This window comes from Acomys minous (assembly GCF_964271855.1).
Source record: "Acomys minous genome assembly, chromosome: 2".
NCBI classification, from domain to species: domain Eukaryota; kingdom Metazoa; phylum Chordata; class Mammalia; order Rodentia; family Muridae; genus Acomys; species Acomys minous.
The window spans coordinates 22,438,847-22,455,217 of NC_140484.1; the positions used below are offsets into that span (position 1 = coordinate 22,438,847).

Consider the following 16,371-nt stretch of genomic DNA (forward strand, 5'->3'; position numbering starts at 1 on the left):
CATACCCTCCTTCTCTTGTGACCTATCTCTGGAGGACACACAGAATCCTGGGGGACATTTCTCAGGGGGTAGCCCAGGTTAAGGTCCTCAGAATAAGTGGGATGGCCTTTAGCCATGACTGCACCAGAATCAAGCAGAGCCTGTTTCTGATTTATTGGCGATGGTGCACCAGGGCCTCTTTTAGGCACAAGGTTAAGTTCTTTGCTTTTCATTGTGGTGAAAGACATAGCATTTGTCATCAAAACATTTTAAGGTACATTGTTCTGTTATTAAATATTCACGAAGTTGCTCTTACCTTTAGGCTAGAGTGAACAATGCAGCCATGAACAGTATTGCATACATACCACTACGCATACATGGGCCTTGCATACTACGCATACATGGACTTGCATACATATCACTATGCATACATGGGCCTAGGTGCACTTTTTGGGGGTATGAATTCATTAGACTTACTGGATCCTACTATCATTTTGTTTCTAATTTACTCCTTGTTTCACAGCAGCTGCTCTACCAGCAGTGCAGGGCCCTTCAATTTCTCAGCATCCTCGACAACACTTTTTTCTGCTGTTTGATAATAGCTGCCTCAGTGAATGGACTGTGTAGGTTCCTAGCACCTCCCCCACTGAGTGAGCTGTCAGCTCTTTGTCTCGTTAGCACAGCGACAATGGCTGCAGTGTGGTTGACTGACTCCTGAGGTTTCTGTGGCCAAAGCAGAGCTGAAGGTGGATATGGAACAAACAGCCTTGGTCCGCTACAATGACAGGTCTGTTTTGGTCTGCGCTTCTCAGCTAAGGGTGAATCAAAAGCTCACCCTGCGCTTCCCATGAATCTGTTGGGAGATCAGATTATCCTTAAGTCAGGTGGTCTTGAGATGCTTTCCTCACCCGCTATACTCCCTGGCAATGCCTACTGACAGGTGCATTCCACATTTGCTGGAGTGTTGGGTTTCTGTCCGCCCCCTTCACTCGACAGTAAACTTTGTGAACACAGGGCCTACATCTCTTCTCTAGCAACTGGGTGCCCAGCAGACAGGTAACAAGCAGTCTGCTGGTTTGGTTTGGTTTGGTTTTTTGAGACAGGATTTTTCTGTGTAGCCTTGGCTGTCTTGAACTCGCTTTGTAGACCAGGCTGGCCTCGAACTCATAGAGATCCACCTGGCTCTGCCTTCTGAGTGCTGGGATTAAAGGCGTGCACCACCATGTCCGGCCTAGCAGTACATTTTAAATTAAGACCCTGACTCTTCTCATTCATCTGGACTGGGAGTCACAGACCATAAGGACCAAATGGGCCCAGGTCTCTGGCCCCACAACTACAAACCTGACTTCTCTCAGTGTTTAGGACGTTAGAGGTTTTACAGGCTCATTGGGATCCAGAAGGCTGTATCTCAAAGAAAACTGAAAGGCAGGGTACACCAGACAACTTCTGACCTGGACCTGAAGCCTTTGTTTTATTTTGAGACAGGCTTTTCCTGGCCTGGAACTCACTATGTAGACAGGCTGGCCTTGAACTCACAGTGACCCCGCCTGTCTCTGCTTCCTGAGTGCTGGGATTAAAGCCTTATGCCACCAAACCTGGCTCTAGAACTTTAGTTTTAGGAGTCACAAGCACCTCTCTTGAGTCTCAGTTTTCCTAGCTGTTCTAAGATGTTTTCGTAAAAATAAATCAAGATAAGTGTATCTGAGGTGTCGGGACTGAAAAGAATGTTTATTTTCACCCCACTTCTTGAAGTCTGGCTCTCCTCACTCATTGCCAAGTGAAAAGCCATCGAGCTAAGTTCAGAACTAAAGAGGCAGGAAGTTTGCGAGTCCAGTGAGGACAACTGGCAGTGGCAGGAAGCTCTCCTTTAGAAGGCCAAGCTGAGTCTAGAGACAGTTTTCACATCATGTTCAAATGACCAGTCAGTGCACTGAAATCAGAATCCTTTATCAATTAAAAAAAAATGTCATTCAGCACTATTTTCTGTGCACCTACTGTGTGTTCCATTAGCTAGTGACTCATGGTCCCATGGAGCTTCCTGTGATGTGGAAAGAGTCAAGATCTACCTGTGTGATAGGAAGCCACTAGCCATGTGTGGTTGTCAATCACCAAAGTATGGCCACTGTGACCAAGGAATTGAAATTACCATTATTGTTTGTTTGTTTGTTTTGAGACAAGGTTTCTCTTTGTAGTCTTGAGCTGTCCTGGACTCACTTTCTAGACCAAGCTGGCCTCGAACTCATGGAGATCTGCCTGCCTCTGCCTCCTCGAGTGCTGGGATTACAGGCATGTGCCACCTCATCCTGCTGGGATTGAACTTTTAATAATAATAATAGCACATAATTTAAATGTACATAACTGCATATGGTCACTGATAACCTATAGGACAGCAAAGATTGCAGCAGATGGCCACAATGGCTGAGAGTCCAGGTCTTCCACTTCTTTATGGCGACTAGCACCTCCAGCTCCCAGTGGCCTCGTCTGTCAAACACAAGGTGTAATAGTCACTACCCCACAGCGTGCAGGCGTGAGCATTTGCACTCAGGCAGTGAGAGCAGAGGACACTGAGGGTTGACTGTTGCTGAATCTTCTGGAGGCTTGGATGGCTAGCCTAAGGAGTCATCTCCTGTCACTCTCCCACTCCTTACTCAGTGCTCACATTGTGCCTCCACTGCATGGATTCCTGAATGCTCATTGTTTTCCTAGGGAAGTTGTCTTTAATCTTCTGGTTCTGTGCAGGCAACTTGGCCAGAGGCAGCGCTGGGTTTAATTGGATTCCAGCTTGTCCCTGGGTTCCAATGGAGCTCAGTGACAAGGAGGAGACTGCACATAGCTGGGCCATGACCCCAGTGGAGTGAATACTTTGGCAGCCTCTTCTAGACTCTTTGTAGTCCTGAGCTACCTAGTCAGAAAGCAGGAAAAAAGTTTACCAAGAACAAAAGTTTTTTGTTTTGTTTGTTTGTTTGTTTTTTTTTTTAGAGAGAGAGAGTGGAAACAAAACCTAGCCCTTCTGACAGAGCTTTACCACAAGGTAATGCAAACATTTATGACGGGCAGCGAGTGACTCAGAGGCCCAGAGGTGACATAGTTTAGCAGTGAACAGTTCACTGATAATCAAGATTGGACTCTTTCATTAGCAGGAAATAAAGGCCTAACCTATTATATACAAAGTCTTTTTTTTAATCTCATATTTAACTGGCAGGGTGAGGCCTCATTTCATTTCACCACAGATTTCTGAATTTTTTTTTTAACCTAGGCCTTCTTTTTCCATCCCAGTGGTACTGCATATAAAGAGAGTTGTTCTGCTACGTAGAAAGTTTGTTTCTGCTCATCTTTCCTCACGGCCTGGTTCCTCCCTGTCTCTCCCTCCTTTGGATGGCTTCTGATTGGGTCTTACAAACATGAATTATTCTGGATAAGAGCTGTTATGTCAGGCATCATCCTAGCTCTTAGGAGAGTGGGGAGCAAGCCAGGCTTGGACTTGCCCACAGGCTACATTGTAAGCAGAGCAGAGTATAATGACTCAAATGGCGTAAGCCTGGAAAATTGTCCTCATTTGGAGGTCATGTTGACAACTGTTATGGACTGTGTAACAGTTTTACTTTAAATAGCTTCATTTTAATGAATTAATTTTATTCATAGAAAATATATGAAGTCTTTTTTGTTGTTCTTTTGTTTTTCAAGACAAGGTTTCTAGGTGTAGTGTAGCCTGGCAATCCTGTAGACCAGACTGACCTCAGAGTAATAAAAATCCACCTTCCTCTGCCTCTTAAGTTCTGGGACTAAAAGTGAGAGCTACCAAGCTAGGCGCAGTGGTATATGTCTGTAATCCTAGCACCCTGGGAGGCAGACGCAGGTGGCTCTCTGTGAGTTTGGCCAGCCTGGTCTACAAAACAAGTCCAGCACAGCTAAGGCTACACAGAGAAACCTTGTCTCAAAAAACAGAAACAAAACAAACAAACAAAAAAGTGTGCTACCATCACCACCCAGCTATAAAATCTTTCTTTAAAGTGAAAGTGTATGTGTGTGTTGTATGCCTGTTTGTAAATGTGTATATCTATGTAGGTGTGCTTGCCTGAGCATGGTGGAGGCCAAAGGAGGAGAGTGAGACACTGAGCATCCTTCGCTATTGCTCTCCACTTTATTCCTTGCAGGCAGGGTCCCTCCCTGCACCTTGCAGTTTTTAGGCTAGGCTAGATTGGAAGGCATCAAGCCTTTTCTATCTTCCCATCTTCCAAGCCCTGTTGCTATGACTACAGTACAGGCAGCGGCCTCCATTTTGTACAGGAGTCTGAAGATCCAAACTCAAGTCCTCATGCCTGCTCAGCAAGAGCTCTTACCCATGGCAACCTTCTCTTTCAGGGCTGGAGAAACTTTTTAGGTAGAGTGGGTTGAGTAGCTAGGTGAAAGTCTCATCGCAGGCTGCGGGCAGAGCTGGGACCCTAACACTAGGCTACCCTCCGCTGAGGCTCCTACACTGTTGTTTCTTACCCAGAGCTGAGTGTTGTTTCAGCCATGTCTGCTCAGGGCTGACACTCGTCATGAGCCACAGCTATTTTGGCACTCTATTTCTTCTGAAGGGGTACCATGATACAGTGCTTTTTGTTGTTGTTATTGTTGTTGTTGTTGCTGCTGTTGTTGTTTAGCAGTCTCACTATGCAGCCCTGCCTGTCCTGGAACTTGCTATGTAAACCAGGCTGACTCCTACATACAGAGATCCTCCTGCCTTCGCTCCCCTAAGTTTCTGGGACCAAATGCATGAGCCACCATGCCTGGCTCCAGGCTCTTTCTCTTCTAACCCTTGCATTTCCTTGGGAAATTCATCCCTCAGCCTTCTTACCCTAGTCGGGTCAGAACAGGTTCTGGTGCCTTTGATCTGGACACTTCTGACCTCCAAGGCGTTGTCTGAGACTCCCGATGTGCATTCCCTCTCTCTCTCTCTCTCTCTCTCTCTCTCTCTCTCTCTCTCTCTCTCTCTCCCTCCCTCTCTCTCTCTCTCTCTCTTTCTGTGAGTGGAACACCTTTGGAGAAGGAGCCCTTCCCCCAAACACTTGCACGTCATCTCAGGAGCTTCCTATCCTCTGTTGCTCACAGCCCCGAGGAGCTGCCGGAGGCATATTAGTATCTGTTTTGTAGGTGAGGCTGTGCACCTTAGCAGGATGGAGGGACGGCAAAGCTGTGTAGACAGGAAGAGGCTGAGAAGAAACAGAACCTGGCCTTGCATCTGGGGTCACAGTCATGACCGGTTCTCTTTACACACCGAATCTCTCACTTTGCTTCTACCCCCTGTCCCTTCCTAGGCTCCACGGACAACGAGCAGCCCACTTCAATGCCTGACTCCCTGTCCTTCCTCAGATCTGCAGCCAACAGCCAGGCAGCTTATTCAGGAGCTAGAGGGCAGAGCCAACTGCAGCATAGGAAGGAGGGCTGAGCCTCTATTAAAACTCTTGGTGGGACTGGAGAGGGAGAGAGAGAGAGGGAGAGAGAGAGAGAGAGGAGAGAGAGAGAGAGGGATGGCTCAGAGGTTAAGAGCACTGGCTTCTCTTCCAAAGGTCCTGAGTTCAATTCCCAGCAACCACATGGTGGCTCACAACCACCTATAATGAGATCTAGGGTGTCCTCTTCTGGTGTGCAAGCAGCCCATATGTGGGCAGAATATTGTATAAATAATAAATAAATAAATCTTTAAAAATAAAAACCCCAAACCTCAGTAATGGCGATGCCCTCCCTAAAGAGATAAGATGAACTGTGGGATGAGAGGTTGCCTGTTGTGGAACATTGGGTCTGAGGCTCGGGTAAAATCAGTCAATCATTGTTCCCCCCTGGGAGTAGCAGGATCCAATTATCACAATTTCTACTGGGCTTTGCTTTTGCTTTTGCTTTCAAAATTCTCCTCTGGGGTTGTTCAACTTCCTCTTGATACATTACCGATTCTGATTCACAGGACTTCCCTTGCTCTTAGGCACATTTCTGCTCCTTTTTTTTTTTTTCCTACCTCCATGCCTAGTAGGCTTTTGAATTCCCCCTCCCCCCAGCTTCTGAGACCATCTAAGATTCACATCTTCCTCAGCTGGGCTGGATGTGAGATTGCTGAGGACCAGCCTCAATTTAGCAAATTGAGTCTCAGATACACACCAGTGAGAAGTCAGAGTGGCTAGGAAGCTCTGGAGTGGAAAATCCCTGCATTCAAATTTTACCTTTGCTTCTTACTAGGAGGTGACCCTGGATAAACTGTTTAACCTTATTGGGCCTTGAAATGAGGGTAACGGGAATAGGTCAGGTGAGATGTGCCTGTGAGTGAGAAAGAGAGAGAGAGAGAGAGAGAGAGAGACAGACAGACAGACAGACAGAGAGAGAGACAGAGAGAGAGAGAGAGAAAGTTGGTAAAGTGTTTATTTAGCATGCAGGGGGCTATGAGCTCAGTTTCTACCTAAAGCCATACATGTAATCTCAGAATGTAGGAGACTGAGGCAGGATGACCACAGGGCCATCTCTGGCTATACATCAAGTTTGTGGCCAGCCTAGGACACACGAGACTCTATCTAAAAAAAATTAAAATTAAATAAAGGAGCAAGTAACCTATTGCCAGCCTTTACCAGAGTGTCTGGCAGGTTAGCAACCCTATATGTGGAAGCTCGTGTTCCTGAATATTAGGTACCAGGGTTTACTAGTGGAGACATCTATAAAGAGTAGGAAGAGGCAGGTCATTCAGCTGGGAAGGCCTGAAAAAGCCACCGGCTGCTTGGTTCCTTAGCTTGTAGTGGCATCTAAAAGCACAGGCTAAGAAGTGAAGCTGACTTGGGGCAAAAAACTGCCCTGCCCTTTTATGTGTAGGAAGTCTTGGGCAAGTCTACCAACATCGCCTGCTTTTGGCCCTTTGTCTGTAAAATGGGCAGGCTAGTACCCCAATAGTAAGGTTAGGCATAGGTATATTTAAAGTGCCCACACGAGGTAGAAACTCACATAAAACTAGCCTAGCAGCCCCTGGGGCTGGATACCATACCCCCAGATTGGCTTTAAGGGGAGGAGGGCAGGGCTCTTGTCTTTCTGATCTCCGGGACAAGTGTTTTATTCAGGAGCTCTCAGCCCAAAAGGAAATCTCAGAGGCCTTGGGATGTGGGCCGCAGAAGGAGGAGTAGGAACCCAGAGCCTGGGTGGCCTGAGGTGTTCCTCTGTCACTGCTATCGGCTTGGGTCAGACACACAGAACAGCTTCTCTTGGTTAGTGGCTGCTGTTTGGCCCGTTTGGCAACATCTTTCTGAAGCATCGGGGCAGCCAGGGTTGGAATTAGAAAGTCAGACATGCCTCCAGCAAGTTCTCCTAGATTCCCTTTAACTCCTGGGGTGGCTGCCAAGTTGACAATCAGGATGGTCACTGCCCATGTACCAGGTGCCCCGGGTGGCCACTGAGATCTGGACTGGAGCTATGAAGAGTTATACCACCAGGGCTGGCCCCTGCTTCACTGGGCACTTCCTGTCCCTTGGAGCTCCAGGGCCTGGAGAAGGCAAAACGGGGTGCTACTCTGGTAATTCCAATGAGAAACACTTTAATGGCTGTTGTTGCTCGGTGCTTGGAGTCAGCACTGAGGACTTCACATTCATGCTCTCTTTGGGTCCTTCAGGCAACCCTCCTCATCACACTTATGCACACGCAAGAAGTCTAGTCACTCAAATCATGGAGAAGCTACTGCATAGCAAACACTCTGTGAGGGACACCTGAAGAGCGGTTTAATAAGTTATAGTCGTGACCTTCAAGGAATCATATTCTTTTTAAGATTGACTTTTATTATTTGTGTGTGTGTGTGTCTCTGTGTGTGTGTGTGTGTGTGTGTGTGAGTGTGTGTGTGAGAGAGAGACAGACAGACAGACAGACAGACAGACAGACAGACAGAGACTGAGACACACAGAGAAAGACAGAGAGACAGAGAGAGACAGGGCATGTATGTGTGTGCATTTGTGTCTATACACGTGAATGCGAGTCCCTGCAGAGGCTGGGTGTGTCAGAGCCCCTGAGAACTAACCCATGGTTGTGTGCTGTCCAATGTGGGTGAAGGGAATGAGAGACAGGTTCTCCACAAGAGCAGTAAGTGCTCTTAACCCCAAGGAGCCACGGTTTTCCCTTCATCCTCCACCTTTGGAAACTGACCTGTGTGTTAAGTGCAAGGTTAGAATTCTAGGTCCATTATTTGCATGCTGCGTGACTTCTGACAGCTGGTGATCATCGTAGGATTTACCTATGAGAACTGTTGAGATGTAATCAGGGAACTCATTGGAAATGTTGCGGGGAATGACCAGTTCTGAAAGCTTAATAATTGTTAGCCATTTATAAAGGCTTAGATGTTCTGGGACTTTTATTTTTCAAGATGAGGGATGAATTTCTATGTGACTTTATATTCCTCAGGAGATTAGGGCCATTGACCTGAGAGCTTGGAAACTTTTGCATGGGAGAACAGGCTTAGATTCAGGCCAAACCTAAGATCTTTTTTCTTTCTTTTCTTTTCTGTTTTTTCAAATGTATTTTTAGTGTGTGTGTGTGTGTGTGTGTGTGTGTGTGTGTGTGTGTGTGTGTGCGTGCGCGCGTGCTGGGTACAGAGTCCTGGTTGTCTTCAAGAGCAGCGAGTACTCTTAACCACTGAGCCTTCTTGCCAGCCCCATAATTCTTTTGTTGCTGTTATTTGTGAGAAAGGACCTTATGTAGCTCAGGCTGGTCTTGAACTTGCTCTGCAGCCAAGGGTGACTTTGAACTTCTGATCTTTGTGCCTCCACCTCCTGAGTATTGAGATGACATACATGCATCACCATGCTTGGTTTATGCAGCACTAGGGATCAAACCTAGGGCCTCAAGGAACTCAAGACAGCACCTCAAGATTGGAAACCCTACTAGGAAGAGTTGGCTGCAACTGTCCTTTCTCTGCAGGAGTTTTAGGGTCACTAACATTCTTGGAAGTATTTAAAAACCTGTTATCATTGTAGATAGTAAGAACAATGGTTATTTGTTATTATTATTAGTCAGGTTCTCTGTCAAAACAATAGGATAGTGGGGATATTTGAGTGTGTATGTGTGCCTGTGTGCGTTTGTATGCCTGTGGGTGTGTGTACCTGTGTATGTGTGAGTGCCCCATGTGTGTCTGCCTGTATGTGCCTCTGTGTGTGTATATGTGCACATGTGTATGTGTGTGTCCATATGTCCATGTGTGTGTATTCATTCTCATGTATGTGCATATGTATCTGCATGCCATTGTGTTTCCGTTTGTATGTGTGTCTGCCTGTGTGTGCACATGTGTATACATGTGTGTACCTATGTGTGTATTCTCATGTGTATACATATGTGTGACATGTATGTCCACGCCGTGTGTGTATATGTGCCTGTGTGTTTTTATGTACATGCCTATGTGTATGTGTACGTGTGTGCCCATGTGTTTGTGTGTGTGTACAGAAAGAGAAGGGCAGAGAAAAAGCCATATTTGTGTAAGGAATTGGCAGTTGCTTATATGATTGTGCACTGGCAGGCCTGAAGTTTGACCCGGGGTGACAACCTGCTGTGCTAAAGTCTGTAGTGGGACTCGTGCCCAGAGCTTCTGTTGGATCTGGAGGCAGAAGCTCTTCTCTGGGGAACTTCAGATTTACTTTTAGGACTTTTTAAAAATGAATTTATTCAGATTACAACTCAATTGTTATCCCCTCACTTGTATCCTCCCATTCCTCCCTTCCTCCCTCACGCTTTCACCCTATTCGCCTCCACAGAAGGGGACCTCCTCCTCCACTATACGGTCACAGCCTCTCAAGTCTCATCTTGTTAGCCTGCTTACTCTTCCTCTGAGTGCCCCCAGGCCTCTCCACCAAGAGGAGGTGGTCAAATATGGGGCACCAGAGTTCATGTCAGAGTCAGTCCCTGCTCGCCACACAACTGTGGAGAATGTCCTGTCCATTGGCTAGATCTGGATAGGGGTTCAATGTTTACTGCACGTATTGTCCTTGGTTGGCCAGTAGTTTGAGCAGATGCCCCTGGGTCCAGATCCGCCGATCATGATGTTCTTCTTGTAGGTTACTTTTAGAACTTTAAAGTGCCTATAGATGAGGAACCTCCTACACAGTGAAGGGCGCGATGGTGAATACCAACTGGGGCTTGCCTGAATCTAGAATTACCTAGGAGACACGCCTCTGGGTACTTCTGTGAGGGATTTCCTACACTGGGTTAGCTGAGGAGAGAACGTTCACACTAAATGTGGATGCTGTTACTCCATGGCCGGGGTCCAGAGTGAATAAAAAAGGAGCAGGAAGGCAAGCACCAGCATCCCCTTTTTTCCTCCTTCCTGACTGCAGGACCAGTGTGGCCAACCACCTCTGGCTGCCATGATGAACTATACCTCCGGACTGTACGCCAGAATAAACTTCAGTTGCTTCTGTTGGGTGTTTTGACAGAGGCACAAAAAAGTAACTAATAGAGAAAGTGAGTCCACCCCAGTCAGATGTAGCTGACTGTAAGATGTCAAACCCATCCATATGCCACGGTGGAGCACAGCTGTGCACAGCTGGAGCAAGCTGCTGCACAGTCTTGCGTCCTGGAGTCTCTCAGGCCTTGTCTGCAGGTCTGTTGCCATGATAGCATATCCTGACCAAAGGCATCGCAGGGAAGAAAGGGTGGCACACTGCTTAAGCTTTTCAGAGCTGAGCCATGATAAGGCTCCGCTAATCAGAAAACAGGAAGCGCCCTTAAGAATGCCATCAGCCATGGTCCAAAGTGTTCTGCTTTTGAGTCCGCTGTTTTGTTCTGGGATGAAAGTGCTCAGTTCCTGTCCAAAGGAAGGAACTGTTATCTTGATGACTGCAGAGGTGGCGGCCCACCAATGCAGTGATGGGGAGACAGGAGAGGGCATTTCCGGTCTTTCAATCTGATGTCCACAGCCTGCAACTCTAACCTTTGATAAGCAGAAAAGAGGTAGAATACACTGAATAGAGTAAATATCTGCTTGTTGGCTACTCATAAGAAAATATTTTTTTCAATCAGGGGTGATGGCTCATACCTGTAATCCCAGCACTCAGGGAGGCAGAGGCAGAGACAGGTGGATGGCTGTAAATTTGAGGCCATCTTGGTTTACAAAGTGGTCCAGGACACCAAAGGCTACACAAAGAAACCCTGTTTGGGGGCCGGGGGGAGAAAAAGGAAAAGAAAAAAAATTTTTTTTAAGACTGGTGTGTTTGTATGTGAGAGTAGAATTTTGATAAAATTTGATGTTCACTTTTTGATACAAATCAGAACCTCGCCCTTGGGAGAGATCCAGCTGAGTTTCTCCAGAAGGGGAGGAGCTGATGCCCACTCTTTCCTTTTTTTCTTGTTTGCTAAGAAGCTAGGAGAAAGCATGAGTTAAATACCTGGTCTTGAAACCAGACTAGACCTGGCTAGGGGCCTTCATCCTAGCTCTGTGATCTGGGCTAGAGTTCAAGGAAGAAGCCCATAAAAGATCAGCAGTGACTGGCTCTCACTGAGCCCCTGCCTCCACCCCCACCCCAACGCCTTTAGCATGGGTGTCATGTGACCAGCCTACAATCTACTGGAAGTGAATAGCTCTCCTACCTGGGCTGTGGTCAGCACCTTCTGTTTGGCTCCACTAAATATCCATTGTTTTCGACATCTGCCTGGGTCATGTGCTCAGCAGCAGGCGTTGGATGCTTTGGGGTAATGTGGTTTTCCTCATTGGATTATGAGCTTCTGAAAGTCCTTAAGCCTGGCTCCTAATATCCTGTTCCCTTCATGGGCTTTTTATCAGCCAAATGAAGCTTAGCATGGAATCCAAGGCTTTGTGTCGTGTCTGGCTGTAACCTTCCCACACTGCCTCTACCTCCTTGCATGTTCCTTTGCTTCCAGCCAACTGTGCTGTGCAGTGTCCCCAGATGTGACCAATTCTCACCCAGTAGCTGACCTACCCACCCCACTACCACTTCCCCAAGTGAGCTTTTCTTCAATTCCACCTGTTGTTGAACAATCCTGACTCCACCTTTTCTTCCTCTATGACGTCTTTTCTAGCATCCAACCTCACCATCACCTTTCTTCCCTCAGAATTTGCATTTTCTGCATTCTGCCAATAGCAACTGAAATCATCCTTCCCTGGCCAATTACCTCTGGACACACTCCCTAGGCCATTTGAGGGCCAAGATCCTATACAGGCCAGAGATTTTGTATCTCTCTCTGTCTCTGGCAAGTGGCATCTTAAGAATATTTGTACAGCCGGGTGGTGGTGGCACACGCCTTTAATCCCAGCACTCAGCAGGCAGAGGCAGGTGGATTGCTGTGAGTTCGAGGCCAGCCTGGTCTACAAAGCAGGTTCAGGACATCCAAGGCTACACAGAGAAACCCTGTCTCAAAAAACCAAACCAATCAGCCAACCAAAACAAACAAATAGAAAAATCAAGACTATTTGTTGGGTTGAGGAACAAAGGAGCTAATGCACTTAGAAGACTATTGCAGTGAGGTGACTGGGCCTGGGCTGCCTGGTCATTTCTCCCATTATTTCTCTTCCTTTAGGAGGGAAGCTTGAGAGAAAAAAAGAAAAAGTTGGATCATGTGATGCCCACTCCAGTGGAAAAGTTAATGCTTAGCCGAGGGAGGGTCATGACTCATGGCATTGCTATGCTGAGGTCTTGGAAGAATGAGGTCCCCCAGCCGACTGTGTGCTGGGAGAAGCAGCGATGTGGCAAGCAGCCGGACAAAGCCCTTCACCTCCCACATTCCTTAGCAGCAGAGCCAAAGCAATGGTCAGACATGGCTCAAAGTGTGGCCACCAACATGCCCCGGCGTGTGTTCAAACCAGAGCCCCATCACTTACTGACATTTTAAAATGCGGTTAAATATGTTATTTAACCTCATTTGCCTTAGCTGTAAAAGGGGGTTGACAATAGTGATAGCAAAAAAATACACTGCTTCCAAGGAGACGATGATGCTTGAAATACATTACGCTACTCAAAGGCAAGCTTTTATTCTGGCAAATATTGGAGGATAGGGGACAAGGATGCTAAGAAAAATGGAGGCACTGGCTGGATTTAACTGTTTTTCTCACGGAGGCAGATGGACTGCCGAGACTCAGACACAGAGCAAAAAGATCTTAGGTCTCACAAGGTGGTCCAGAGGTGAAGGGGACCTCCCAGTTCTCCTCTGGGGCTAGACAGAACTCTCTGGATGAGGGTGTGGGTGGGACTTTGGGAGGGAGCCCAGCTTAATGGCTAAGCCGTGCAGTTGTCTTACCAACTTCAGAGCTAGGAGGGCTTCAGAGTTGGAATCCCAGGTTGCCATCAGGCCTCTCGTGAGCTCATGGCTCAGGTTCCATGCTCCTGTTCATCTGTAAAATGGCCATCTCAGTTTCTCAAAGGTCAGTCCTCTGGGAGGTGGAGACGCCAGCAGGAAGCCTGCGTGAGAGAGAAAAAGGAGCAGAACAGCACTTCCACGATAGCAAATCCTTATTCCTTAACTCTACTGAGATCTCACAGTGCAGGACATGTTTTGAGATCCCAAATGCTACCCCCTTTGTGAAACTGACTCAGCTGGCAGACTGAGGGGGTAAATGGTGGCCCAGGAGGAGGCCCCGAAGCATAGTTTTTAGGGGAGCCAAATGGATGGTACGTGACCTTTAATTATTTCTAGTTGACTGAATTTCTTGTTTTGTTTTGTTTTTTTTTAATTTGCAGATGAGAAAAAGAAAACAAAGAAAGTTGATAATGAACTCAACCCTGTCTGGAATGAGGTGACTTCCTTGCTGCTCTTTCTTCTTACTCTTAAATCCCAAGTGTGCATTCATATCACTCAACTCAAAAGTATTTTCATGGCTATGTAATATTCCACTGAAGGGAAGTCATGTAGCTTCTTTATACGTACTCCCCTAGTGTGTGTGCATGTGGCACACACACACACACACACACACACACACACACACACACACACACTGTGACTTTGCATCTATTTTATAAGTGGCTCAGAGTTAAGTGTTTTCACAGATAAGCGAAATGTTTCATTCTTCCCACAGAGTAGGATTTTCCCACTCTGACTAATTTTTTGATGACCAGCCCCATTGTTTCTTTCAAAAGCTGGGCTAAACCTTCCTGGACCAGAGCACTGTCTTTGTTGTTTTCCCTGAGTCATCAGAGACTTTCCTTTCACCCATCCTAAATTCTTCCCTTGGGCAATTTCTTTCAATTTGCCTAAAAGTAAGGGCCACATCTAATCATCAATGAGGTGAAGCTGTGGAGCCCCTTGAAGTCTCTGTGGGAAACCCTGCTGATGGTATCTAGGCTGTGAGGAAATCTCTCTGTAACTCACAACATAGCCAACAGGACCTTAAGAGCTGTGAGGATAGCTGGGCTGTGGTGGCGCACTTGGGAGGCAGAGGCAGGCAGATCACTGTGAGTTCAAGGCCAGCCTGGTCTACTACAAAGTGAGTCTAGGACAGTCAAGGCTACACAGAGAAACCATGTCTGGAAAAACCAAAAAAAAAAAAAAAAAAAAAAAAGAGCTGTGAGGATGAGAGGCCCCTTGTGCACAGCACTCCTAGCACCTGGCTCCGAAGAACCACGAGACCAGCTTCTCTCCTTTTATCCCAAAGCCACTACAAGGAGGCTCAACTAACTGCTTACTTTGTATAATCAATTGACTACCTAATCGATCAAAGGCATCCATGGTGCTTTGTTACCTCTTTTGCATCTACTATTAGAAATCAAGTTACTGAATTAAAGAGAGAAGCAGAGAAAAAGACAATCGGATAGCAGCACTGGCCCCAGCACTGGCAAGTAAAGAGCTAATGCGCCTTAGAAGATGGGTCTCTGGGTTATTCATTACTGTTCAGTAGTAATGCATGAGAGCAACAGGGTTTAAAAATAACCATCGAAGGAAGTTATTTTCTCAACATTTGTGGTAGGCATTAGTTCATTTTTTTTTACTGAGTCAGAGGCTTGGTGACCCATCTATAGCCCCAAGATCAAGAAAATGGGAAGCCAGGGGTGACCCACACATTCCTTGAATCTCCATGTAGTCTGTTTTCTCACCACCCAAACTAAAGAGTTTAGTAATCTAAAAGAATCTTAGTGAAGATTACTGCCCAGTGTGTCTTAGACTCTCTTTAACAGCCCTTTCATTTTCCTAACCTTTCTGTGAGCAGATTCTGGAATTTGACCTCAGGGGGATACCACTGGACTCCTCATCTTCCCTTGTGATTGTTGTCAAAGATTTTGAGACAATTGGACAAAATAAGTAAGTTACTTCCGGAGAATTTTATCCTTTGATTTATAATCTTACTATTACTAGCATTGTTGAATCACATATTGTGGCGTTTTTACTGACATATCTGTAGCACTTTTAATATACTAGTGCTTCGGTTCCGTGCCCCCTTGCTCTTACCCCTTCCTAGATCATGTCGGATGTGACCATTCAATCAGAGAACTTTCCCCAGTGTCTACAGTATTCAACGCTCAGCCATCACCAATCTCTCTCACACCCTTTTTGCCAGCTGTATCGCTTACGTCTAGTCATGTATCTGAGTTACAGCCACATTGGGTGTAGCAAAGATCCTTTCTCTGCTTCTGTGCGCTTTGTGTGTGTGTGTGTGTGTGTGTGTGTGTGTGTGTATGTGTGCATACTCGAGTAAGAGAGTGCATGCTCACACACAGGCATGCATAGGCATGTGTCACAGTATGCATGAAGTCAGAAGACAGCTGTGGGAGTCAGTTCTCTCCCTTTACCACCTGCGCATGCGTGTCATGAATTCCCCAGTGCTGACACACGTGGAGGCCAGAGGCTGACTTTGGGATTTCTTCCTCCATTGCTTCACTACCTCATTTTACTTTGGAAAAAAAAAATGTTTTTGAGATGGGTTCTCTTCCTGAATCTGAGGTTAGCAAGTAAATATACATCTCACTGAAATTCATCTTCCTGCTGCATTTCCATCCTAGGGTCTCATTCATCTTTTAAACTCATCAGACCTAAATGAGAATGCTCATTTTACTTACTGCCTTTTGGAGTATCAAACAGGGAGGGCCCTGTTGGTACCCATGAGACTCTGAAGTGTGTTCTCTAGATAAAGTTCAAACACATCTCTACAAGGCAGGATGGAATCTGCCTCATTCCCAGAGCAGGACATTGATCTCAAAGACTTGGAACTGAGTCTTAGGTTCATAAATCAGAGCAATGAAGTCCTTTGATTAGGCCATAGCTCATGGGAAGGCAGGTTACTCTTAACCATGATTATAAGGTGTCATTGTTTAACCTGGTACACTGCTACGTTAATAACAGATTTGGGGAGAAAAACCGAGTTGTAAGAAACACCTTGACTTTCAGTGTTAGTGCATTAAGAAGTGTAAGACTCACCTCAGGCACATTTGGCACAGTCAATAGGTTGCAATGAGAGGAATT

At 46.3% G+C, this 16,371-nt stretch overlaps 1 protein-coding gene across 4 annotated transcripts in view; it reads left to right on the top strand.

The window, feature by feature from the left end:
* MYOF (myoferlin) overlaps positions 1-16,371 on the top strand; it is a 148,072-nt gene that overhangs the window by 10,652 nt on the left and 121,049 nt on the right. For all 4 annotated transcript variants that reach the window (XM_084763684.1, XM_084763683.1, XM_084763685.1 and 1 more), the window contains exons 2-3: positions 13,659-13,714; positions 15,122-15,213. In XM_084763684.1, coding sequence (XP_084619810.1) covers positions 13,659-13,714; positions 15,122-15,213 — 148 coding nt within the window. The remainder of the gene's footprint in view (positions 1-13,658; positions 13,715-15,121; positions 15,214-16,371) is intronic.